The sequence below is a fragment of the Malaclemys terrapin genome, chromosome 9 (assembly GCF_027887155.1).
Source record: "Malaclemys terrapin pileata isolate rMalTer1 chromosome 9, rMalTer1.hap1, whole genome shotgun sequence".
Lineage (NCBI taxonomy): Eukaryota > Metazoa > Chordata > Testudines > Emydidae > Malaclemys > Malaclemys terrapin.
The window spans coordinates 99511672-99536636 of record NC_071513.1 but is presented as its reverse complement, the minus strand read 5'-3'; the positions used below and the strand labels follow the sequence as shown (position 1 = coordinate 99536636).

Sequence of the window (24965 nt, the reverse complement as noted above, 5' to 3'; positions counted from 1 at the left end):
CACTGTGGGGGGGCGATGGACTCCAAGGGGCGCTGTGAGGAGAGGTTCCAGCAGGCACCCTGTGCTGGGGAGGGTGAGGGACTCTGGGGCGCTGTGTGTGGGGGGGGTGGATGGACTCTTGGGGGCGCTGTGTGTGTGTGTGGGTAGAGGAACTCTAGGGGGCGCTGTCTGTGTGGGGGGTGGATGGACTCTAGCGGGTGCTCTGTGCTGGGGGAGTGAGGGACTCCAGGGGATGCTGTGGGGGGGGGGTGGATGGACTCTAGGGGTGACTCCGGGGAGGTATACTCCAGAAGGCACTGGGTGTGCATTGGGGGGGACACTCCAGAGGCTGATGTGTGTAACACCCCCATCCCCGCTCCCCAGCAACAGCAGCAGTGGGGCTGCACGTGGCCGGAGCTGCAGGCTGGGGTGGCTCCCCCCCTCCCCACCCCCCCAGCTGCCCTGCACCGAGCCACCCACACGTACAGCGCCGGCTTTATTGACCATACCGAGCAGCAACACATACAGCGATTCTGTACAAGAGGGGCCGAGCCCGGGGGCGACCCGGCTCCCCCTCCAGCGCTGGGGCCTCCTGGGCTCAGGCAGTTCTGCCTGACAACCCAATGGCGCCTCCTTGTGCTGCCGTGCGGCACTGCACTGGAGCGAGGCTCCAAACTGCTACGGGTAGGGGGAGCAAGTCAATGCCCAGGAGTGCCGCTGGCAGGGAGTGGAGCCAGCTCTTCGCCCGCAGCCCATTCCCTGCCACCCATGCAGCAGCCGTTTGCATGGTGCTGGGGGGCATTGGCAGCTGGCGCTGTTCAGGGCTGCGGCTGGGCAGGGGGATTTCTCACCCACCTGTCCCCCTGGAGTCCCCCAGCCCAGCCCCGCCCCACAACTTCCCTGTGGCCCAAGCACATGGGGGCCTTTGCGCTGGCTGGTTGCTTCCCTGCGGGCCTTGGCTCAGGCCTCAGTGCCCAGCTCTGAGCATGGAGCGGCGCTGGGCCCACGTCACGCTCTAGGGCTGGGTGAACGGGACGTGGGCCGCAGCCACCGCGTTCTGCCCTGGGACGGGCACTATTTGCTTCCAGCTGCTTTGAGAAATGGCCCCACAGTAGCTTTTGGCCCCTCCGTGCCAGCAGCACTGGGGCCTGTCCCCTGCCTGCCCCAGGTCTGGTCCCTCCCGCTGCCCCTCGACGGTGTTTTGGCAGGGCTCACTGGGCCGGCTCCTGGCGCGGCGATGGGGAGCCAGAGGAGGGGGGCTGGCTCCAAGGCCCAGGGGGGGTGGAGGCAGGACACACCCAGCTGGAAGTGGACCCAGTCTGTAGTTTCCCTGCTGCCGTTCGCATCGGCCCCCGAGGAACTGGCCAAAGGAGCCTTCGCCACCTCGTCTGCAGCACCTGTCCCTGCGAGCCCCGGCCCTGCAGAGGCGTCCAGAGGCTCTCCCCGGAGACTCGCTGGCGGGCAGGCGGATGGCAGAGAAGCAGCAGCCCCTGCAAGCAGCAGGATCAGATGGACGGCTTGGCACACGCAAGGCAAAGGGCAGCGAGGGGCATGGCCACGGGGCGCCGGCGCTCACCACACGGAGCACTTGTGCGCTGGGTTCATCGGCGAGTTCTTGGGGCAGTGGAAGACCCGGCCGAACTCCTCAAACTGGGAGACGCTGCCCAGCACCCTGGGGAGTGGAGAGAGGGCTCAGGAAAGGGGGGCTGGCAGCCCCACGTGGGCAGTGCTGCACCTGGCACAGCAATGCAGCCACCTCTGGAGGGAGAGGAGGCAGCTGTTAGCAGCCCTGTCCTGTAGGGTGGGGCATGAGCCCAGCGGGCAGTGCCAGAGTTAACCCCCTGCCCCGGCGTATGGACAGTGAGGAGGGGCTGCTGGCTCTGCCTGGCCTGGTGCCCATGGAGTGGCAGCCTCTGGGCCGCTAACCTAGGGCGCACTCAGGTCCAAGCCCCGATTACAGCCCGTGTGCTGCCTCCTGCTGGCCTGGCCTGTGCTCCAGCCGGGGACCCCACTCCAAGCCCCTGGCCTTGGTTCACCCATCTTGGGTGCCCTCACCCTGACCTGCCGCAGCCCCTTCCTGCCCCACAACCCCGTGAGCTCAGGGGGGCCCAGCCCCAGGGCAGGATCAGTCAGGCTGGCCCGAGAGACCCCAGCACATGCGCCCCTCCGCTCCCAGTCCGCCCTGTGCAAGGACTGGATTAACCCTTTCTCATCCTCACTGGGGCAGGGCACCCGCTGCCCGCCCTCCCTACTGCATGCCCTGCTCCCACTGACCCCAGGCCTGTGCTCCCTGCTCCCCCTGCTGGCTGCTCTGACCACGTGCTCGGGACAATTCGAGCCCCAGGTGGAGCTGGGCCCTGCCCCAAGGGGCTTCCAGCCAAACCCACATGCAGAGGCTGGGGGTCCCGAGGCAGAGGGCAGAGCGGAGGGACTCGCCGCACCTCCTAGTGGCCACACCCAGCAGGTGCAGCGTAGGGTGACCAGACAGCAAGTGTGAAAAATCGGGACGGAGGTGGGGGGTAATAGGAGCCTATATAAGAAAAAGACCCCAAAATCGGGACTGTCCCTATAAAATTGGGACATCTGGTCACCCTAAGCGGCCCCAGGTACCTGTAGTGCTCCGGCGCGTGCTTGTCGGTCAGCACCTGCAGGTAGATGGACTGCGAGCGTCTCTTGATGCACCAGTTCTGCAGATGGGAGAGAAGCCACAGTGAGCACCACAGCGGGGGTGGGGGGCGCAGAGGGTTGGGGGGGCTGGATGAGCACCACAGCCGGGGGCAGGGGTGACGGGGCAGGGAGCGGGGCGGATTTGACCTGGGAATGTTGCAGGGGAGTTACATTGGGGATGGGGGACTTCCCTTGAAGGAAGATACCTGAGCTGTAACCTGAGTCAGGAGGGGGGTTGGGAGAAGTGACACCTTCTGCCCCAGGAGACTGGACAAAGGAGAGGAGGAGCAGAGGGAGAGGGGAAGAGAGCGGCTGGAGGGGTTTTTAGTTTGTTTGATGCTGGGTGGTGGAACGCAGGGAACCCCGCGGCTGGGGGCTAAGCTCCCTGCCCCCCAGAAGGACTTGACTGAGGGGTCCTGGCTGTACCTACAAGCCCTGTTTTAGGCTGTGTTCCTACTGTCCAATAAACCTTCTGTTTTCCTGGCTGGCTGAGAGTCATGGTGAATCCCAGGAAGAGGGGTGCAGGGCCCGGACTCCCCCACTCTCCATGATAGGGGGAGTTGGGCGGAGAAGAGACCCCCGCAGCAGCAGAGGGGAGACTGGCAGGGGCCAGGTCAGCGAGGCAGCCAGGGGCTCCAAACGACCAGCCAGGGCCTTTCAGTTGTCCCAGGGCCAGGGTCTCCTGGCGGGATCTGTGGGACAGGGGAAGGCCAGAGCGGGGCAGGCGGAGCTGAAACAAGTTGGGTGGGTCCCAGCCTTGCCCCGGGGGAGCATTGTCCCTATCTAATGCCCCCACTCCACCCTGCAGTGTGGCCCTGTGTCATTTCTGCTCAGGAGAGACCCAGGGCTGGGGTGCCAGGGGGCTGACAGGCACTGGCAGAGCTGGGGGTGGGAAGCCCAGGGTTGGCAGGGTGGTGGTGGTTCTGGGCCCCTCGCCGTGCACTACCGCCCCCTGGTGGCGGGGCGTTACCTGGGCGAAGGCGATGAAGAAGAGCTGGTCGTGGGTGTATTTCAGGCGGTGCAGGGGGTGCTCCGGCCCGTGCTCCCGCACCCACTTCTGATAGGCCTGCAAACCACAGGCACACTCAGTGCGGGGGGCTTCCCACCCCCGGCTGCCCCCTCCCTGTCTCCAGGCGCTCTCGGGCTGGGCCCAGCAGCCGTGCAAAGCGGGGCGATGGGTCTGGCTGGAGGTGGCAGGAGGGTCATGGCCTCTCCCAGCTGAGGCAGAGGGCCAGCTGGTGGCCACGGGGCTCCTGGGAGGTGGCGGGGGTGCTGTGCTCTGCGTGGGTGGGTACGGGGTCCCCTAGAGTAACGCCAGCACAGCCTCCTCCCAGTTAGCTGCTGCACTTCAGGTCTCCCCCCCCCCCCCCCGCTGTTCTCCTGTCACTACCTTGCAGATACCCCCCTCCCCCGGGCCGTTCTCCGGTCGCTGCCCCGCAGCTCTCCCCCCAGGCCATTCTCCATGACCCGGGGTGGGAGGCAGAGGGGCGCCGGGTGCCCTCCGTCACTTACATAGTAGGCCAATTTGAGCCCCCCCATGTCGGCGATGTTCTCCCCCAGCGTGTGCTTCCCGTTCACCTGTGGAGAGAGGAGCAGGGGCTCACACAGACCTGGTCGGGTGCACCCCCAGCCCTCCAACATCCCACCTCAAACTGGGGCCCATCCCAGCCCCTGCTCCCAGGCTGAGCCCCTGCCCCCACCAGCCCATCTCTCCGGGAGGCCAGCCTGAGGGGATCAGCCACTGGCTGATGGCGGGGGCGCCTGGGGGGGGCTGCATCGCTGGGAGCCAGCACCCTCCCCCTTGTGACATAGATACTACCTCCGGCTGGCAGAGAGAGAAGGATGAACTGCCCCTTCCACTCACTGCAGCGGGGCTCGGAGAGTCACAACCCAGAGCCCCTGCTCTCCGCCCCGTACCCCCTGCCTCTGGCTGCTGGAGTCTGTGCCTCCGTATCCCGTTCAGAGCAGAGCCCTTCTGACCCCATGTGCGGGGGGGGGAGCAATCTGGGGCAAGCCCCAGGCCCAGGTGAATGTCCCCCAGCAGTGAGGGGCACCCCAGACCCAGGCCAGCCTGCCACGGCAGCAAGGGGAACCCAGGGGACAGACCATTCCCACCCCCCCACACCTCCCGACAGCAAGGGGCGCCCCGGGCCCAGGCCAGCCCCACTCACCCAGGGGCCAGGCCAGGCCAGACCCCCGACAGCGAGGGGCACCCCGGGCCCAGGCTAGCCCCGCTCCCCCGGCAGCGAGGGGCGCCCCGGGCCCAGGCCAGCCCCACTCCCACCCCCGGACAGTGAGGGGCGCCCTGGGCCCAGGCCAGCCCCGCTCCCCCGGCAACGAGGGGCACCCGGGCTCACCCGCTGGTTGTAGACGGTGAAGTTGTCGTACAGGTTGACGATGCACTGGGCCTTCTTCAGGAACTTGCTGTAGGAGGCCTCCGTCCACCAGTGCAGCAGGTTCCCGTGCCGATCGTACTGGCCCCCTGCGGGCACACAGAGTGGGTGGAAGGGGCTCGGGTTCATGGGGCAGAGCTGGGATTGGGACCCAGGAGTCCTGGTTCTCTGTCCCTGGCTGTAAGCGCCCCTCCCCGGCTGGTTCTACCCTGCCCCAGCCCCAGCCCCACAGGGACTGAGGGCCACGTAGGGAGCTGTTTGCCAGGCCCTGGTAGTGGGTGCACTGTCGGCCGAGGGCCAGGCTCCGCTCCTGGGCCAGCCAGAGGGAGGCGCTGCTCCAGAGGTGCCAGGCTGCCCAGGGCTCATCCCATGCGGCTGCCACCTGGCCCTTTGCATCACCTTCAGCCCTTGGGGGCCGGGGGGGCGTCCCCAGCGAACAGGTGCCAGGCCTCGGGACGGGCACTCGTGGGTCCCAGCTCTGGCCCGGAGCAGCAGAAACCGGGCGGGGAGAAGGAGGCTCACCCCAGTCGTCGTAGCCGTGGGTCAGCTCGTGCCCAATGATGGTTCCGATTCCACCATAGTTCAGGGACCTTTTGGCAGGAAGAGACAACACACGACCCCATCAGCAATGGGGGGGTCTGAGCACATCCCCCCACCCAGGACACGGCCCCGTCAGCAATGGACGTTGGGGGGGTCTGAGCACATCCCGCCCCCCCGACACGACCCCATCAGCAATGGGTGTGGGGGGGTCTGAGCACATCCCCACCCTCCCGACACAGTCCCGCCAGCAGCAAATGGGCAGAGGGCAAGTGAGAGGCTGACTCAAGCCCACGGGGGGGGGGAGGGGGGGCACTGACCTCCTGGGTGTCTGTGGCCCAAGAGGTGGTTCTGGCTGGGCCCAGCCCAGCAGGGGCAGTTCTGAGCTATCCCCAGGGTTTGGCCCCAGAGAGCCCTGCTTGCTCCTTCGCCCCAGGGCTGGGATCCTCCACAGGCACAAGGGGTGCCCCCTGGACCCCCCCATCCCCTGCCCCCCATGCGCTGGCGGGGGGGGGGGTCGGAGTGGTGGGCGGTGCCTGCAGAGCCCTGTACTCACTGCGGGAACTCGGGGTCGTACAGCGTGGGCTGGAGGATCCCGGCGGGGAACACTGTGGGGAGAGGAGGGAGTGTTATGGGGAGGGGGCACCTCCCACTGCCCTCTCACCCCGAGCAGGGCCGGACCACAGCGAGGGGACCCCGCCTGGGCCAGGCACACGGGGCTCCTGCTGAGACCCCAAATCACCCACCAGCTCTGGACAAATGCACCATGGTGTGGGTCAGCCCCCAGCTCTCTGGAATGAGGGAGACTCCCTGAGGCAGCCGTGCTCTGTCCTGCCCCTCCCCAGCTCTGCCGATGCCCCCCAATCCCGACCCACAGCCCCCTGCTATCCTGGCCCTGCCCCCACCTCCCCAGCTCTGCTGATTCCCCTCCTTTTCAACCCGCAGGCCCCTCCCCCATTACTATTTCAGTCCCAGTCACACCCCACTTGGCTGATGTACCACCTCCTGGCCCTCCCCAGTCTGGGTGCCCCCCCCCAATGACTCAGAGCCCGGGGAATGCTGGCTATCAGCCGTGTCGCTGGTGCGGCCGTACCCATCTGGTTCTTGTTGGGCAGGTAGTAGGCATTCAGGGCCTGGGGGGGCAGCAGCCACCTGCAAGGAGACAGCGAGACCCCGAGATCAGCACCCGGGCTGCGAGGGCCAGTTGCCCCACCCATTCCCCCCGCCCCAGCACACAGGGGAGCCTGCTAATGTGGTGTGGCAAGGGGGGAGCTGGGAGAGGACAGAGTGCTGGGCGGGGCAGCCTCTGACCCCTAATACTCGCAGGATGGTGCCAGGCTAGGCTCTGATGCCCCTGGTAGGTGGGCACAAGTTGTGAGGCATTTGCCTGTCTGTGCGCACACTGACCACTAGAGGCCGCCACACCCCTCAGGAAATGCCTTGGCTGAGGTGGGGCCCCTTGATGTCCAGGGAGAGGAGCAGTGTGGGGGCTGGACCCCAGGCCCCCCGCAGCAACCTCTGTCAGGACAAGGGGGCTCCTGGCCACATGGAGCAGAGCCTCTTGCAGCAGCCAGTGTAGAGCACGGCCATTGTCTCTCGCCGAGGCGGCTGAGCGGGGCTTGAACCAGCGCCGACAGCCTGGGGATGGCCACACTTGGAGCACATGCCATGGGCTGCCCAGACGGTGCCCACAGGTTGTGGGTCCCTCCCGTCACAGAGGGATCCCTAAAGACCCCCGACCAACTCTGCTCTCACAGGAGGGGGTCCCCAGAACTGACACCCCCTTCTGCCCCTGCCCCATCCCCTCTGGAGAGGCAAAGCGCAGGCCCCGGGGTGATGGATACCTACGCAGACTTGTCCACCTCCTGCCGGATCTTCTTCACCGAGAGCTTGATGCTGAACTTGATGCTGTTGAGGATGTTCTTGAAATACGTCTTCTCGTGGACTTCGAACTGTGGCGGAGACACAGCCCAGGTCAGGCGGGGAAGGGCAGGGGGCTTCTCCCCGGGACTCCCCTTCTTAGCCAGCCCTCCTGCCACAAGAAGGGAGCAGGAGCCGGAGCTGGGATGTCCCATCCCCCCCAGCAGGCTCCCAGCCCCTGCGCTCACTGTAGCCCCAAGGCGCCCTGGTCTGCCTGCAGGCTCAGCCCCATCCCCCGGGCAGGGACCTAGGATGGATGGAGGGTCCCGTACCACACTGAGCACGTGCAAGAGTGTCTCCCTCTGGTGGCGACGCCTGGGAGCGCACCCTGCTGATACAGTTTGTGCCCCTGCACGTCCACGTGATGGTAGCCACGTAAGTGGTGTTGTGGGGGTGGGGCTCACGCGGGGGTGGAGGTGGCTCAGCCAGATCCAGGGGAACGGGGAGCAAAGGACTTTGGGAGGGTCCTGAGCCTTACGACCCTCTGATTGCACCCCCCAGCGAGACCCCTGCCACAGGCTGACAGAGCAGCAGCTCCTGCTGGCCAGGAGTCCGGGCAGGGCCAGGGGACAGGGCCATGGCAGGCCAGGGGCCAGGGCTAGAGCAAGAGAAAGGGAGGGGTACTGCTGGATCTCTCCCAGCCTGGGTGTGCAGATGGTCCCTCTAGGGGTGCAGCGCGGGCCCCTCGCACACTCGCCTCGTACTCCTTATCGATGGCGTCCGGTTTCAGCAGGAAGTCCGGGTACCCGATCATCACCATCATGTACTGGAGCTGCAAGGAGAGCACGCGCCCAGGTCCGAGCCTGCCCTCACGGGGGCGCATGGGGCTGAGCACAGCGCCGCCCCCTGCTGGATGCAACGACAGACTGCGGCGCTGCTGCTCTAGCTCTCTGGGCAGAGGCCCGTGTGCTGGAAGGGGCAGGCTGTGAGTCCAAGGCCCCAATTCTGCCCGGAGGCGCTGGCCTGTGGCTGCAGCAGCCGGATGGCAGCACCGGCCGTGTGGCCGGTCTGGGCACGTGGCTCACCCTGTGGCCGGGCCCAGGCAGCCCGGAGCAGGGCTGCACTCGGCGTGGGTGTGGGGCCTTTATGCATTGGCCGCCAGGCAGCAGAGTTTCCCTCTCCTGGCTGGAGAATCCCACTTGCTCAACTTTGGGACTGGCGAGGCCGCCTGTGGCCCTTGCAGTTCAGAGCCCCCCTGGCTGTCTGAGCTCCAGCCCCCACCCCCAGCTCCCCTGGGAGTGCCCCAAGCCGTGGACGTGCGATTGGCTGGCCAGGCTAGGCTCCGCCCCTTGGTCCCTCACCTTGGCTCTAGCCGCGCGTTTGGTCTCTTCATCCATCCAGTCGAGCTCGTCCAGCCGCTGATCCAGGGTGTGCTTGATGTCCTCCACCAGCTGCTGCACCTGCTCGGCGCAACCGCGCCCGGGTCATGGCGTTACCACGGTTCCTCGTAGCACACACCCAGGGCACTGGGCCCGGGGTGGGTACGAACCTCCCTTACACAGCCGCCTCCTCCATCACTGCCATGCCCACAAAAGGCTTAAGCCACGCCCAGTGGTTGCTGGGTAACAGGGCCGGGCCCTGAGCGCGCCGCCAACCACTGGGCATTTGGCCTGAAGATGCGCCGCTCCTGTCTTGTGTTTCTCTGGCCCCGGGTGTGGTCACTGGTGGGATTCCCCGCCTCCCCCCAGCCCAGATGGATCTGGGGGGGGATTCCCAGCCCACCCCCGCACCGTGCCTACCTTGGCCTTGCTGGAGGAGGAGAAATACTCCTCCACAAAGAGGGCCCCCAAGGCCATGCCGAAGTGCTTGTTGGCCTGGCTCAGGCACATCTTGTCCAGCTCCAGCTGCTTCTCGGTGCCCTCCATCTCCCTGGAGAGCTCGTGGATGGCGTCGCGGAAGGGCGTGGAGAGGTGCTCGCTCAGCACCACCACAATGCGCCACAGCATGTAGTTGTGAAGGATCCTGAGAGGGGGAGAGACGGGGACCGGCCAGGGGTCGGGAGGGAGAGCGCGTTTTATACCCCAGGGGCCTGAGCCTCTCCCTCCTCTGCCTCAGGGGCCGCGGGATGGGGTGGGCAGCAGGGGGGCGAATGGGAGTGGGGACGCCAGGAAGCATCTCCTTGCCCTGAGTGACAGTGGAAGCAGCGGCGTTCCCAAACCCTAGTTGCAGGGAGTTCCCTGGGCTCTGCTAGCGCCCCCGGCTGGCCAGCGTGCTTGGAGACAGGGAGTGTCACGTTATTGACTTGAACTGGGACCATATAGAACATGGTTGCAACTAAGGTCCTGTTGTGGCATCAAATCTTGTATAAAGGGGGTCAAATGGGGTGTCTAGGACAAGGTTATGGTTTGCTGGTTATGATTATGCTGTTTATATGTGTGTATCATTTTTGTAGTTGAAGTTATGAATATTGGCTCTATACTGTCTGTATTTCAAACTTATGCTATGCTGCTGGGTGACATCCCAGACAAGTTGGTGTCAGCTCTGCCTAGCCTGCTTGATGGCCCATTAAGGACCATCAGCTATACAACTGACCCATTGAGAGAAGGCAGATACGCCTTGTAACTCAGTAAAGTATGCAGGGACTGGCCCATGTGACTCCAGACTTCATTTTGCTGTAATTTTCCACAGTAAGGACAAAGAGGTGTTCTTACACCTGGAAAAGACTATATAAGGCTGATGCCTCATCTCCATCTTGTCTTCAATCCTGCTTCTTACCTCTGGAGGGACTTTGCTACAAATGGAAGCTCTACACAAAGGACTGAGGACCCATCCCAGCTGGGGATGTTCCAGAGACTTGATTTGAACCTGCAGTTTATTCTATCGCTGCTGCAAGCCGGAACCAAGAACTTTGCCATTCCTGTATGTCATTGACTCCATTTAACCAATTCTAACTCTCATCTCTATCTTTTTCCTTTTATGAATAAACCTTTAGATTTTAGATTCTAAAGTTGGCAACAGCGTGATTTGTGGGTAAGATCTGATTTGTATATTGACCTGGGTCTGGGGCTTGGTCCTTTGGGATCGAGAGAACCCTTTTTCTTTTACTGGGGCATTGGTTTTCATAACCATTTGTCCCCATAACGAGTGGCACTGGTGGTGATACTGGGAAACTGGAGTGTCTAAGGGAATTGCTTGTGTGACTTGTGGTTAGCCAGTGGGGTAAAACCGAAGTCTTCTCTGGTTGGCTGGTTTGGTTTGCTTTGGTGTGCGTAGAAACCCCAGCCTTGGGCTGTCACTGCCCTGCTCTAAGCAATTTGTCCTGCATTGGCTCTCTCAGCTGGGTCCCGCCAGAACCAGCCTCGTTACAGCGGCTCTGCGAGGGGTTCACTGCCAGGCCTGGGCTGCCGGGGGTGCCCAGCCGGACTGGGACGTCTGAGGTGCAGCTTTCGGGAATATCCCATTAAAGCCCAGACGCCAGCTGGCTCGGCGCTCTGCACCTGCGCGGCTGAACTGCCTGGGTAATGAATTGGTTTAGCTGGGTGATTTGTAATGCATTTGATTAGCTCTGAAATGCTATTTTTGTGCGGGGCTGAGAGCGGGGATCCCTGGGGTGGGGGGTGCAGGAGGGAGCTGGCGGTGGGGGTGGCCACGGGGCGTTTGTGTGTGTGCTGAGGGGGATCCCAGCCTCCAGCGCAAAGGGCACCGCATGCTGCGGGGGTGGGGTGGTTACCTGCGGCCGTGCTGGAGGGGAGAGCCCAGGCATGGTGGGGGGAGGGGGAGCTCACCCGGCTTTTGGCCATGCTGGGGGGATGGGGCAGTGCGGCTCTGTGAACATGGCAGGGGTGGGGGGTTGCGTGCGGTGGTTCCAGCAGGCAGCTGCAGCAGCCCATTGGCATTCAGGAGGCAGGCGAGTCCTGGCAGATCAATGGCCATTAGTGAGATGTCCTGTCTGTACCGAAAGGGCCCCCGGCCCAGGGAGCTGAGCAAAGGCAGGACACGCAGGGGAGTCGGCTGAGGATCGCGCCCACGGATCCCCACCGCAGAAATCCCTGGCCAGGCCCGTCAAGGTCACGTCCTCCCCGCCACCTTGCTAGGAACCCTGAGCAGGGGACGGGGCTTCTGCTGGGATCTGCCCCTCTGCTGCCAGGCTCCAATCACACCTGTGTGCCTGAGTGAGGGGCCCGGAGATGCCTGGAGTGCCAGAGTGGCACTGGAGCTGGGCAGTGGGTGTGGGAGCAGCTCCGGGCAAGATGGGGCTCCCTACTCTGACCCCAGGGCGTGACCAGCATGTCCCAGAGCCCCGCTGTCCCCACAGAGCCCTGCTACCCAGCCGTGTGTCTGGAGCTGGAGGGAGCATGTGGGACGAGGCGTCTGGTAGAGCCCTGCACCCTGGCAGTGCCCGCCGTGCCCCGCTGGCCGGTACCTGCTGGGCGTGCTGCGGATGAGCTCTGACACCTTCTGCATGTAGTCGGTGGCCAGCAGCACCACCTCCTCCTCCTCGGAGAAGTTATCATGGAAGATCCGATCCAGCAGGCGCTTCCACTTGAGCTGGGGGGTGGGGAGAGGGCGCTATGACCAGAGGGGCCTCGCCTTCTCCAGAGCCCCCCGCGCTCTGCGGCTGGCCCAGGCCCACGGGCAGTGATTCAGCCTGGGCTTGCCCCACCGCAGTGACCTAACAAGGCCCACGTCTGAATGCCCCTCTGCAGTCTCCGAACTGGTGCGGATGGCACTGCCCTCCAGAATGGACTTGGGGGCCAGCCCCCCTCAGGGGAGGAGAAGAGCCAGGAGGGCATTTATCTGGGCACCTCAGCTGGGCTGCCCCTCCCCCAGCGCCCCGGCAGGGTACTCACGGTGGGCGTGATGCGCTGCAGCTCCCCCAGCGTCACCTTGTTGTACATGGTGCTGATGTCCCTGCGCAGGTCGTCGTACTCCGAGACCGTGATCTGGGCAGGACAGACGCATCAGGGCCGTGCTTTGCCTGCGCCGCCAGGCTGGGGGTGCCACGGGGCCAGCCACGGGCAGGGAGTCTAGGGCTAAGCATTCCCTCTCGCCGGTCTCACTGCTTCCCTGACCCCGCAAAGGCCTGGGGCCCCTCACTCATTCCCCAGTCATGTGACGGTGGGAGGCAGATGCTACCCTGGGGCGCTCACTGCTGCTCCCCGCTATCCTGCAGGGTCCCCTCTCCCTGCACCCTGCAGGGGGTGCAACACAGTCAGGCTTTGCTGCCCTTTGATCTCCCTTCCGCAGCTCGGTGGCCCCTCAGCGCAGGAGGCTAATGGGCCCCTGGAGCAGGAGGCCCCTCAGCCTGGCTGTGCCCAGCCCCAGGGCAGTGCCAGGGTGGGGGGATGGGCAGCAATCAAGCTGTGTGGGGCTTGGCGGGCCAAGGGGCTGCCGCTTTGGGAATGGGACCGCTTCCTGTAACAGGGACTCATCAGTCAGCCCCGAGCTCCAGGCACCAGCCCCCCAGCATGTCCCCTCCCCGCCCAGGGACCCCCACACACACACTGGGTGCGCTGGGCTGCGACCTGCTCCCTCGAGAGGCCGGAGGCTGGGCAAGCAGCGCTCAGTGCTAGCATGGGGTTGCGCCCAGGCTGCCCCACGCGAGGGCACTGTCCCCTTGGGCCCTGGCTGGGCTCCCACCTTCCCCACGTGGCTGTAGAGGGCTAGTTCCTTGCAAGCCGGGGGCCGAAGAGCCCCCCTCCCCTGCCCTGTGTGGCACCCCCTGGAGCCCCGCGGGGGCAGCCAGGCCAGCGGGTCTGGGCTGGGAAGGACTCACGTTGGCCAGTCTCTGCTCCAGCTGCAGGATCTCCTCCGCCTTCTGCGCCACCTGCTCCGCTCCCAGCAGGCCCAGCAGCCGCTCCATGAACAGGCGGTACGCCGCCAGGATCTGGGCACGAGGCGAGGGGTCAGCCGGGGGATGCAGCTCCAGCCTGGGGCGGGGGGGAGGGGCTCGGACCCAGGGGATCAAGGGGTCAGGCCTGACTGGGGGGAGGGGGAGGAGGCTAAGGGGGGGTCTGGCCTGACCGGGGGGATGGGCAGAGGGCCAAGGGGAGGGGTCAGGCCCAGTGGGGAGGAAGCTAAGGGGGTCAGGTCTGGCCGGGGGGCGAGGGCTGAGGGAAGCGGGTGGGGCAGGCCTGACCGGGGGGAGGGGACACAGCCCTGGCCGGGGGGGGGGGGGGCAGCAGGGAGTGGAGTCTGGGGGGGTCATGTTCCCCCCCCGCACTGCCCAACTCTTGGGACGTTTTGCTGGTGACGGGATTTCAGCCTGTCTGCTCCAGAAGCTCTAAGCCTCCTACAGCTTCTGAACCCTCTGATTGGCTGCCTGCCCTACTAGCCCGCCCCCTGGGGCTGAGCCACCAATCAGCTGCTGTGGGCAGAGCTCCCGCCCCACTGCATCCCCCTCTAGTGTCACGGGAGGGCGGAGCTAAAGAGCCCAGCAGCCCCGCCCCCTGCAGCCAGCAAGGACAGGACAGCGCCTGCCCTGGCCAAGGGGTGAAGGGCCAGGAGGAGCCGAGGTGGGGGGTGGGGGCGGGCTGGGGGGACAGTGTTGGTTTGGGGTCTGGGGGCAGAACTAGTGGCCAGGAAGGTGGGGCGAGAGCTCCTGTTGCAGGGGCCAGAGTAACTTCCCCCAACACCCCCACCCCCATACCTCCCCCCACTCCTCCCCACAAACACCCCCCACCCCAACCCTCCACACTCCCCCCATACACCCCACAGCCCCCACACAGGATGGGCAGGGGGAGATCACACACACACACACAGGATGGGCAAGGGGAGATGCAAACACACACACACAGGATGGGCAGGGGGAGCTCACACACACACACACAGGACGGGCAGGGGGAGATCTCACACACACACACACACACACAACGATGGGCAGGGGGAGATCACACACACACAGAGGACAGGCAGGGGGAGATCTCTCACACACACACACACAACGATGGGCAGGGGGAGATCACACATGAAACAACAGCCCGACAAACACAACTTAACCATTTGTTTAAAAATCGTTCCTAATAGTTGGGGCCGGCAGGTCTGGTGACTTTTGGGGGCTGACTCATGATTTCGGGTGATTGGTGACACTGCAGCTGCGCCAGCCTCTCCTCCCCCCACCCGGCTTGGGTGCAGCTGGTGCTGGGGAGGGGCTGCTCCTCCCCCGGGTGCTGCCAGCCGCCCCTCACCTTCTCGCTCTCCTCGTCCTGCCCCAGGTACAGGGTTCGCTCGGGCAGCGTCAGCCCATCCTGGTCAATCTGCAACAGAGCAGAGGAGCCATGTTCGTGCCCGGCCTGGGTACCCGGAGCCCCGCCTCCCGGGGCCGAGGGCGACCTGGGGTCCCCTCCGCTTCCCGGCTAATGGAGGAGCAGGGAGAGGTGGGGGGCTCAGTCTGTGTGGCCGTTCGGGATGGGGGGCCTGTCTGCGAAGGGGGCGGGCGGATGTGCTTTGTCTGGGGCTCGGGCAGGAGGAAGGTCCGATTTAATATGGGGAGAGGCTCCCCTGTGTGTGCTCTGGGGCCCTGTGGCATGGCTGGCTCAAGCCTAACCCCCCCCCCCCTCGTGTGCCAGTCTGGGTAGGGCCAGTGGGGCGCTCTCTGGCGATGGTCCACACCCCCGGGCTCAGCCCTCCCGCTCCCACGTGGGTCCTTCCCCGAGCAACTCACCCTGCCAGGGGGGCCCGGACCACACCACATCTTCCACCTCAAAGCGCCGCATGGCTGGGCTGGCGGGTGCTGAGCGCTGCGCCACCCACCTAGCCACAGACCGGCCCCCTGAGCAACCCTACAATAACAGACCGGCCCCCTGAGCAACCCCACAATAATAGAACGGTCCTCCCCCCTGAACAACCCTACAATAGCAGACCGGCCCCCCCTGAACAACCCTACAATAACAGACCGGCCCCCTGAGCAACCCTATAATAACAGACCGGCCCTCTGTGCAACCCCACAATAACAGACCGGTCCTCCCAAACAACCCTACAATAACAGACCAGCCCCCTGAGCAACCCTATAATAGACCAGCCCTCTGTGCAACCCCACAATAACAGACCGGTCCTCCCAAACAACCCTACAATAACAGACCGGCCCCCTGAGCAACCCTACAATAACAGACCGGCCCCCTCTGAGCAACCCTACAATAATAAACCAGTCCTCTGAGCAACCGTACAATAATAGAACGGTCCTCCCCCCGAACAACCCTACAATAACAGACCGGCCCCCTGAGCAACCCTATAATAGACTGGCCCTCTGTGCAACCCCACAATAACAGACCGGCCCCCTGAGCAACCCCACAATAATAGAACGGTCCTCCCCCCTGAACAACCCTACAATAACAGACCGGCCCCCTCAGCAACCCTACAATAGACCGGCCCTCCTGAGCAACCCCACGATAACGGACTGGCCCCCTGAGCAACCCCACGATAATGGACTGGCCCTCCAAGCTTCCCTATGATAACAGATCAACACCACCTCTTCCCTCCCAGCAACCCTCTGATAACAGACCAGCCCTTTGGAGCACCATTTCAACTATAATAACAAACCAGCGTTCCCAGGTGACCCTACAATAACAAAGGAGCGCTCCAGGCACCCTCACACAGCGAGCTTGCGGGTGAATAAACCCCGCTCTGAACTGTACGTCCCAGACCTCCGAAGGGTTCGTTATCCACAGCCCATGATGTTCCAGCTGAGCCACCAGCCCCTTTAACCACCCTGACCCCCAGCTGACCCCTGACCCCCAGCAAACCCCCTCCGTGATCCTGCCGCCCCCTCAACTGCCCCCCCATATCGGGAGCCTGCCCCAGGCTGGCTCCGAGCTCCCATCCCCGCCTCCCTGCCAGCCCTTTGTCCCAGTGACGCATGATAAACACCCAGAATTTGATTTCCCGGCAGAACCCTTTGTGCTAACGACTCGGTGGGTGAAACTGCCCCCGGGGAGGGGCCCATGCCTGGGAGCGCTGGCCAGGCCGGCCCCATGGGGCACCCCCCAGCCCAGCCCTGCTGCCCACCGCCTGCCCGCTGGCCATTGGTCAAAGGAGAGGCTCTCCCGGGAAGAAGCAATCAGCTAATGGCGCTGCCCTCCTGCCATCAATCGCAGGGACAAGCAGCTGTACTGGAAAAATTACTCTTATCCCATTGGGTCGGCCTGACCCTCCTAACCTCGCCAGGCTGGGGAGGGGGGCTGCCTCAGCGGGGATGGGTGGAGGGGGCTTTCTGGAGCTGCTGGGTCTTAGCTCACCACCCCTAAAGCCGCAGGGGCTTTTACTGTTGTGCTCTGCGTGCGCTGCTGCCGGCCTCCTCCCCAGAGGTGGCTGCATTACCCTGGTGCTCGCCAAAGGCTCTGGAATCTTCAGGGTGCTGGGGAAGCGTATGATACTGAGAAATGCTCTCCAGCCCTCTGTCCCCCAGCCCTAAGCCCATCCCTCTGGGCTCGCCAGGCTCTGTGACTCGGGCACTGGCATTGGGAACAGACCGAGCCGGTTGGTCTTGCTGAATCGTTTGGTGGGGGGATTAATGCAGGTAAATCTGGCCCCGTTGTCTAGTGGGCAGGGCACTGGGCTGGGTCTCAGGAGACCTGGCTTCTGTTCCCACTGCCCTGCTTGGGCCCCTTCTGTGCCTCAGTTTCCCCTCCCACTGTCCGTCTGTCCTGTTTCGATTGTGAGCTCGGTGGGGCAGGCGCAGTCCCTCGCTCCCTGTGTAGCGCACAGCCTGACTGGGCCCTGATTTCTGGCTGCTCCCGTAACACAGATCGTAACAGTGAGGCCACGTCTGTCCAGCGCCGCCCGGCCCGTTTCTCGACCCCCGCCGTGGCACGGAGCTTGAGCAGCCATCCCTCGTGGGCTGCCCGCCCTGGGCATGTGCAGAGACCCCCGGGCCAAGCTCCACCCCTCGGCTGCAGAGAGCTCCCCCCCGTGCCACATGGACTGATGCTGCCCTGGCCCAGCAAACCCCCCAGGCCCGGCCCTTTAAACCCCCCCCATCCCCCGTGGGGGGATACCCAGGGTGCTCGGCCAGCCTGCAGCGGGGAGCAAAGGGCCGGGCCTGCAGGAGCGGCATGAGGGCGGGGTCCATACGAGCGGGTACGGCCTCCTCGAGCGCGGGGGGAGGGGAACGGCCAGCACCCGAGACCTGTTAATTACCCACGTGCTGGCGAGATCAGAGCTCCCCCCTGCAGCCCTGGCTACGCCCTCGGCTCCAACAGCGCCCCCTGGAGCTGGGGCCAGGGCGGGACTTTACCGGCTGTGCCGGCTGTGGCCACGAGAAGGCACCGTGCTCTCTTTTGCAGCGCTACAGCTCCTCAGACCCCTGGGCTCAGCCCCCCACCACACTAACTCCCGGAGTCCCCCCCCAATGCTCTCCCAGAGACCCCCCCGCCCCGCACTCCTGGCAAAGCCCTGCCCTGGCTGGAGCCGCAAGAGGAAGCTCAGTGTCCAGCAGGGGGCAGGGCTCTGTGGTGAACCTGGGGCCGGGGTGCGGGGGGGGGTTCAGCCTCTCCTGGGCCTGTCGTTCCCCCCCTGCTTGGCTGCTTCTCCGCCCCTCGTGGGCCCGCAGAGCCGGGCTGCGGGTGGGCAGGGCCCCGGGCTCACCACTGCCCCCCCAACCCCGAGTCACCAGGGCAGCCTCTCTGGAGCCGACGGGAGGCCCCAGGGCTGAGGTGATGCTCTGGTCTGAGCCCACAGGCCCTGCGGGGGCTCCGTTCAGTGCAAGCCCCGGGGATGGGAACGACCACCGCACCGAGGTCCCTCATCTCCACTGACCACAGCCCCGGCCATCAACTCCCCAGACCAGGCCACGGCCCCTAGAGCCAGAGCACGCAGACCTCCAAAGGACACGCCACTTCCCCAGCACGTCCACTCTCCGCAGCACACCCCCCCCCCAGCACGCATGTCCACACCCGCACGCACACAGGGCACACGCAGCCACACTCCCTAGTGCACACTCTGCCCTAGTGCACACACGCTCTCACACGCTCCCCAGTGTGCGCTCGCACACACACACACCCCAGCAGGTGTGTGCACGCACACACACACCATGTGTGAATGCTCTCAACTGCACACACATGTGCACGCACACACACGGTCCCACCACATGTGTGCACACATTCCCCCAGCGTGCACACGCATACACTCCCCCAGCATGCACGCACGGACACACACCCCAGTGTGCACACTCAAACACTCCCATAGTTTGGACACACTTGCACATCCACGCTCCTCCTGTGCACACACATACTCCCCCATAACATGCACAATGCTCTCCCAGCATGTCTACACACTCATTCCCCAGCATGCACACCCTCCCCACCCCCCGTGCACACATGCACGCACCCATACCCTCTCGCACCATGCACACACACCGCCGGAGAGCACACCCCTAGCACGTACGCACACGCACCCTCTCTCCTCTGTGTGCACGGCTCTGCCGATTGCCTGGAAAATTGCCTGCCATGCTGTTTTGCTAAACACTGCAATTATGCGGAGGAAAATTGCCTTTCCGAAGGTCCCCTCCTGTAGCAGTCACATTAATTCGGGTATAAAAGCCGTTTTTCCATCGGTGTGGCGCCCGGCATTGCTATGCAAATAAAGGCCGGTTGCCGAGCCCGGCGTCCCACGAGCCCCGGCTGTGTCCGAGCAGGCAATTAGTGGCAAATCGCACTTGCTGGTTCATTTTCCAAGGTAATTTGGCAAGAACGGGGAGGCTGGGAGCCGGCAGCCCAGCAATCCTGGAACCTCCCCGCCCGTGCGTCCGACTCTGCCAAGTCTGGCCGCAGCGGGGAACCACTGTCCAGGGGAATAGAGCCACCTGTGTATTAAACAGTCCCGCCAGCAGCGCAGGCTCTGGCCACTGCTTGGGGCCCGGCGCTGGGCATGAGCTCCGGAGGCGGGCGGGGAATGGCCACGCAGGTGGGGGCACAATCCGCTGCCAGGGTCCCGCTGGTTCCATTTGCTCTCTACATTTCGGAGCCACTGATTAACGCAGGCAGATGCCTTCCTTAACAGGGCTCGGGAGAGGGATAGGCTGGGAAGCCGGGGGGAGGACAGGGCATGCCTTCCCCTTCACACAGCTCTGCCATTGCCCCTCACTCCTGATCCGCAGCCCCCTGATATCCCAGCCCTGGGCTCCTAGCTCAGCTCACCCTTTGCCCCTAATTCTGACCCACAGCCCTTCCCTCCCCCAGCCACTATCCCAGCCCTGGGCTCCCCACCCTCAGCTCTGCCAAGGCACCCAACCCTGCCCGCCTGCCCTTTCCTGCCAAAATGGTGCCCCTGATTCTGCCAGCGCATGTTGCACTCAGCTGCCCAGCTCCCCCTCCTGCCTGGACAACACCCGGTGTCCTGATCCCTTCTTCCCACGCCAAGACGCCAGCGTCCCTGCGTGTCAATTTCCTGCCTGTTTCGCAAGCAACCCAGCTGGGCCGGGCAGGGTTCTGATTCCATTTACACCAGTTCAGCGCCTGTCTTCCAGAGCCAAGTGAGACCAGTAGAGGGAGCCAAAGACCGAGACATTGCCGGGTAGGGCTGAGTGTGTGTCTGCACTGCCTTCTGCTGGCTGGAACTGGAACTGTCCATCTGTGTGTCAGGGGCCCTATGCTGACCACTGTCACTGGAGAGCTGTGAAGCTGTAGGTGATCCCAGTTGTGTTCCAATACACCCACAGCTCCTGTTTAATGCAGCAGAACTGGGGCTTTCCCCTCCCGTCTGACCAGGGCCCTGGGAGCTGTGGTGCATGGAGTCATTTTGCTGAAAACGCCTGAGTGCTGGGCTTGTGTGCTGGGGCAGGGGCCCTTTGGAGGTCAGCCTCGCTGCGCTTTCCAGGGGAGCTTTACCAAGGGCCGTGGAGCAATTTGCCAGGGCTCGTGGTGCATTCTCCATCGCTGGCAATTTTTAAACCCAGTGGCGATGCTTTTCTAGAAGATGGGCTCTAGGAATTGTTCTCTGTCCTGCACTATGCAGGGGGAGGGATCAGACGAGCTGATCACAATGGTCCCTTCTGGCCTTGGAATCTATGAGACTTTACTTTGGTTCTTTCTTGGTTCATTGTTTTTCCTTAATGGAAAAGCCAAGTTGTTTGAAGCTGAAAAACTGGGGCTGCTCCTTGTATGGGGGGGGGTGACCCCCAGCCCCAGGGCTCTGTGTGGGCATTGGCAGAGCAACGCCAGCACAGGGCACCCACAGAGCCCATCTTGTGGCATGCAGGTGACATCTGGGTTTGTTTAGTTTGGAAAAGAGAAGACTGAGAGGGGACATGATAGCAGTTTTCAGGTATCTAATAGGGTGTCATAAGGAGGAGGGAGAGAACTTGTTCACCTTAGCCTCTAAGGATAGAACAAGAAACAATGGGTTTAAACTGCAGCAAGGGAGGTCTAGGTTGGACATTAGGAAAAAGTTCCTAACTGTCAGGGTGGTTAAACACTGGAATAAATTGCCTAGGGAGGTTGTGGAATCTCCGTCTCTGGAGATATTTAAGAGTAGGTTAGATAAATGTCTATCAGGGATGGTCTAGACAGTATTTGGTCCTGCCATGCGGGCAGGGGACTGGACTCGATGACCTCTCGAGGTCCCTTCCAGTCCTATAATCTATGAATCTATGAATCTCTTGATGCTGTAGGGGAGAGTGACGCAGGGAGCCAGACACTCATGACACATGGGCTCTGCCCCGAGGGGAGGGAGGCGCCTTGGGCAGTGTCTCCTGTTTGATTGGCTGGTGCCTCTGACACTCAGGCTTGATCTGTGTGTTGATTTGCTGGCATGACTGCTCCTGCTGGGATGGTCACCATAGTCTGCCCCCACCTACAGCCTGTGGGGCGTGACCCGTGGCTTAGGGGGCCGGGGAAGAGGTCTAGCAGCTTGGCTGGGTAGGAGGCCATGGGACAATCGATGATACTAACCTGAGTTTGGGATGGGAGCCCCAGTGCTGCTGACTGACCAGGAGGGGAACCAGGACCGGAAACGCTGGGATAGAAGGGGCTGCGGGTCGGGAGTGAGGGGCACCAGCAGAGCTGTGTGGGGGGAGCCCAGGGCTGGGCTAGCAGGGGCTGTGGGTCAGGAGTGAGGGGCACCAGCAGAGCTATTGGGGAGGATGCCGTACCACCTGCCTGGCTGACCTCTGGCTTTGCTGAGCCCCCTCAGCCCCACAGAGTGATCGGGGCTGGGCGGAGGGTGGTGCAGCCAGGCTGGCTGTGTTTCCTCAGCTCTGCATGGAGCGTGATTGGAGCCACTAGCTGGCAGGCTCCGTCTGGCGCGGACGTTTGCAGCCGTCTGTTATTAGCACAGGGCTACAGCCATGGGGGAATTGCCTTGTGCGAGCGCTTCTCCCCTGGGAGCTGAGGGCCGGAGGGCAGCCTTGTTAGGGGCCGCGTTCCCCATGCCCCACCAGCATAGGGACCCCACAGCACACTCCAGGAATAGGCACCCCTCAGCCCCTGCTGAAATGCAGCCCGCTCTGGGGTGGGACCGAGGCTGGGACAGGAAGGAGTGTGGTGGGGCAGGGGATTTCAGACAGGCAGGATCTAATTAGAGGACTCCCGGGGTCAAAGCAGCACTGCAGGGCTAACGCCTCCCAGGGGCAGGGCCGCTGGATCTTTGAGGAACCCAGGGGAGCAGCACTGACTCGGAATGGAGAGCGCCCCCTAGCGAGTTATACACCCCAGTCTCTGCAGCCAGCGCCCCCTAGCACCACATTGGGGGCAGTCCTGACTGTGAGGAGAGAGTGCCCCCTGCTGGGCCACCCGTCCAGCGCCCTGCAGCCCAGCACCCCCTAGCGCCTCGCTGGGGCCTTCCTGAGAGATGTCCCATTCAAGTACAGACCCGGCCAGATCTCGAGTGACCCTAGCCGGAGGCGTCCTGACTGCAGCTGTCCTGACATGCCCGGTGGGCGTGCCCCAGGCCTGGCGTCCCCAGCGTGGGCTCACTCACCCGGATGACGTAGCGGGAGGAGTTCTTGTCGTCCAGGTTGACCGTGAGGGAGAAGAGCACGGCCGTGCTGTAGACGCCCTGGGTCTTGTAGAGCAGCTCGTTGAAGTCCCAGCGGGCTTGCCGCCCCGTGGCCGGCCCGTCCCAGCCGCCGCAGTCCTCGATCACCTCCAGCATGGGCCGCGGCCCCCGGCGGTCGATCTCGCCCATGTCGAGGCAGGAGCGGAAGAACGCCTTGACCTTCCTCTCGGCCGAGGCCCGGGAGCCCCTGCGGACGGGCCGCTGGAGCAGCCGCCGGAGCTTCTCCTCATTCTGCTCGCCGATGGTGGCGATGATGCCGTAGTGGAGCTTGTCCTCCGGGATGCTGTGACGGTGGAGCCAGCTGCCGCAGGCGAAGGAGTAGAAGTCCTTGCAGGGGTCGATGGTGGGGTCAATGTTGTTGGCAATGAAGAGGGAGGCCTTGACGAAGGCCTTCTTCTCCTGGCAGTCCTCCAGGCAGTAGGCGGCGCGCTCCATGGCCAGGTATTTGAGCAGCAGCACGCAGCCCAGGATGACGCACAGGCCCGCCGCGAAGACCAGCCCCGAGAGCAGGCAGATCTCACGCCGGGTCCAGCGCGGCAGCCCCCGGCGCGGCTTCTTGGCCCCGGCCCCGAGCTGGAGGTTGAAGCCGTTGGGCAGGGTGCCGCTGTTGTACTTGCTGGCACACTTCACCTCCTGGAACTCGTCGTAGTGGGCCGTCAGCGAGTAGGTCTTCTCCATGCTGCCAGCCCGGCTCCGGGAGGAGGTGCTCAGGGCAGACGGCGAGGCAGAGAGCTCATGTCTCAGGCCCCAGAGAGCTCTGCTGAGGGACCCAGAGCGCCGGCTTTTCCCGCAGCCCCTGCCCAATAGCCGTCCCTGGGGAAAAGGGAGAGTCTGTTAACTGGGGAGGGTCCCCTCCCCTCCCCCACTCATAGCAAGTCTGAGCACGACCCAGCCTGGCCGGCTTTTCTCCACAGCATGGCAGGATGCCTGGTCTCTCCTCCCCCCATCTGACCCTCAGGTCGCAGTCGTCCCCTACACGGCGGGGTCTAGACTTGGGTCTGGCTCTTTTATCCTGCCAGAGAGCTGGGGCTTCTCCGTCTGAGCCAGGTGCTCCCACTTCCAAGCCCTCCCCCCTGCCCTGGCACCAACCCCCCGGGCGCTGGTGGCAAAGGAGCTACTGCCTGCTGCTCTGGCGGGCACGGAGCCCCAGGTCACTGGAGGGGGGCCGGAAGCAGGGGCCGTAAAGGGACCCGACGGCTTGCAATTGGTTTGGAAAGGGGAGCGAGTCCCCTGCCCATCTAGCGTCTGCCATGGGGCAGCACCCCCTGCGCCCAGGACAGGCCTGGCTCCGAACTGACGGGGTGTCCCTAGCATCTCTGCCAGGGTCTTGTCCGCCAGGGGGTCGCAGGGCCGCGGCCCGACCGAAGTGTGGCTGAGGGACAGGGGACCAGGGAGCCGAGGGGGTGGAGGGTCCCCGGGTGGAGATGCCGAGTGGACCCCAGCCCCGTCAGCCCTGCAGCTGGGGCCAAGGCTCCACTTGTCCCCTCTTGGGGGGAAGGTTGGCGGCAGCCGGGGGGGCTGCTGGGGGTCTCGGCTCAGCTTGGTCTGAGACCCCGAATTCAGGGCAGTCCGCCCGTCGCCTCCTCGCAGCCCCGCGGCGCTTCCAGGGAACAAGGAGCGGCTGGAAGGGCGAGCGAGCGCGGGGCGAGCGAAGGACCCCGGCGGCTCCCAGCCCTGCTCGGGCGGGGCCGGGAACTCCCCTTGCCCTGCCCGTCGGGGCCAGACCCCAGCGGGGCGCGCCCGGCCGAGGGGAACCGGAGTCTCGCCCCCGCCCGCGAACTTCCCTCTCCCGGCGCTGTTGCGCCCGCGAACGGAGCCGGCAGCCGGCGCCGGGAAGTTGAACTTGCAGCCGGTGAATCCGCCCGGAGCGCGGCGGCTGCAGCTCCCCAGCGCCCGGCCCGAGGGGAGGGGGCGGCGGGACCCTCTAGCTCCCGGCCCCGGGGGGGGGGGGGATTGACGGGACCCTCCAGCGCCCGGCTGGGGGGGGCAGCGGGACCCTCCAGCGCCCGGCTGGGGAAGGGGGGCAGCGGGACCCTCTAGCTCCCGGTCCGGGGGAGGGGGGGCAGCGGGACTCTCCAGCGCCCGGTCCGGGGGGAGCGGGACAGCGGGACCCTCCAGCGCCCGGCTGGGGGGGCAGCGAGACCCTCGATCCGCGGGCAGGCAGGGGCAAGGCGCGGCGCTTACCGGGGGCTGCAGGCAGCGGAGCCGGGCGGCAGCGGCAGCCGGGGATGCTCTGGGCGAGCGGCTCTCGGCTGCCTTGGGAGCGGGCAGCTCCCCCCGCCCGCCCCGCACGGTACCTGTCAGCGCCTGTGCTCAGAGCGCTGCTGCAGCTGGGGCCGGGCGGGGGGACTCGCCTCCAAGCCTCGCCCAGCATCATCCGGCCTCCCCCGCGGCTGGCCAGGGGGGCAGCGGCCTCCCCTCCCCCACGGCTCTGAAGGGAGCTATGGGACAGCCTGGCCAGCTGGCATGGGATGGGCACCGCTGGGGCATGGGGGGAGGCTACGGGCATCAGCATTCCCCCAGTGATGGGGCCCCATGTTG

At 64.6% G+C, this 24965-nt stretch overlaps 1 protein-coding gene across 1 annotated transcript; it reads right to left on the bottom strand.

The window, feature by feature from the left end:
* Nucleotides 1–477: 477 nt before the first annotated feature.
* ECEL1 (endothelin converting enzyme like 1) lies at nt 478–24685 on the bottom strand. The gene is made up of 18 exons (XM_054038850.1): nt 24609–24685; nt 22347–23237; nt 14624–14692; nt 13213–13323; nt 12287–12379; nt 11860–11984; nt 9236–9458; nt 8798–8896; nt 8194–8268; nt 7425–7528; nt 6670–6728; nt 6133–6184; nt 5562–5629; nt 5004–5128; nt 4159–4224; nt 3617–3712; nt 2590–2666; nt 478–1651 (listed from the first exon to the last, which is right to left on the bottom strand). Exons 2-18 carry the CDS (start codon nt 23100–23102, stop codon nt 1552–1554), a joined length of 2298 nt encoding a protein of 765 aa, XP_053894825.1. The 5' UTR covers nt 23103–23237; nt 24609–24685; the 3' UTR covers nt 478–1551.
* Between the last annotated feature and the right edge of the window lie 280 nt (nt 24686–24965).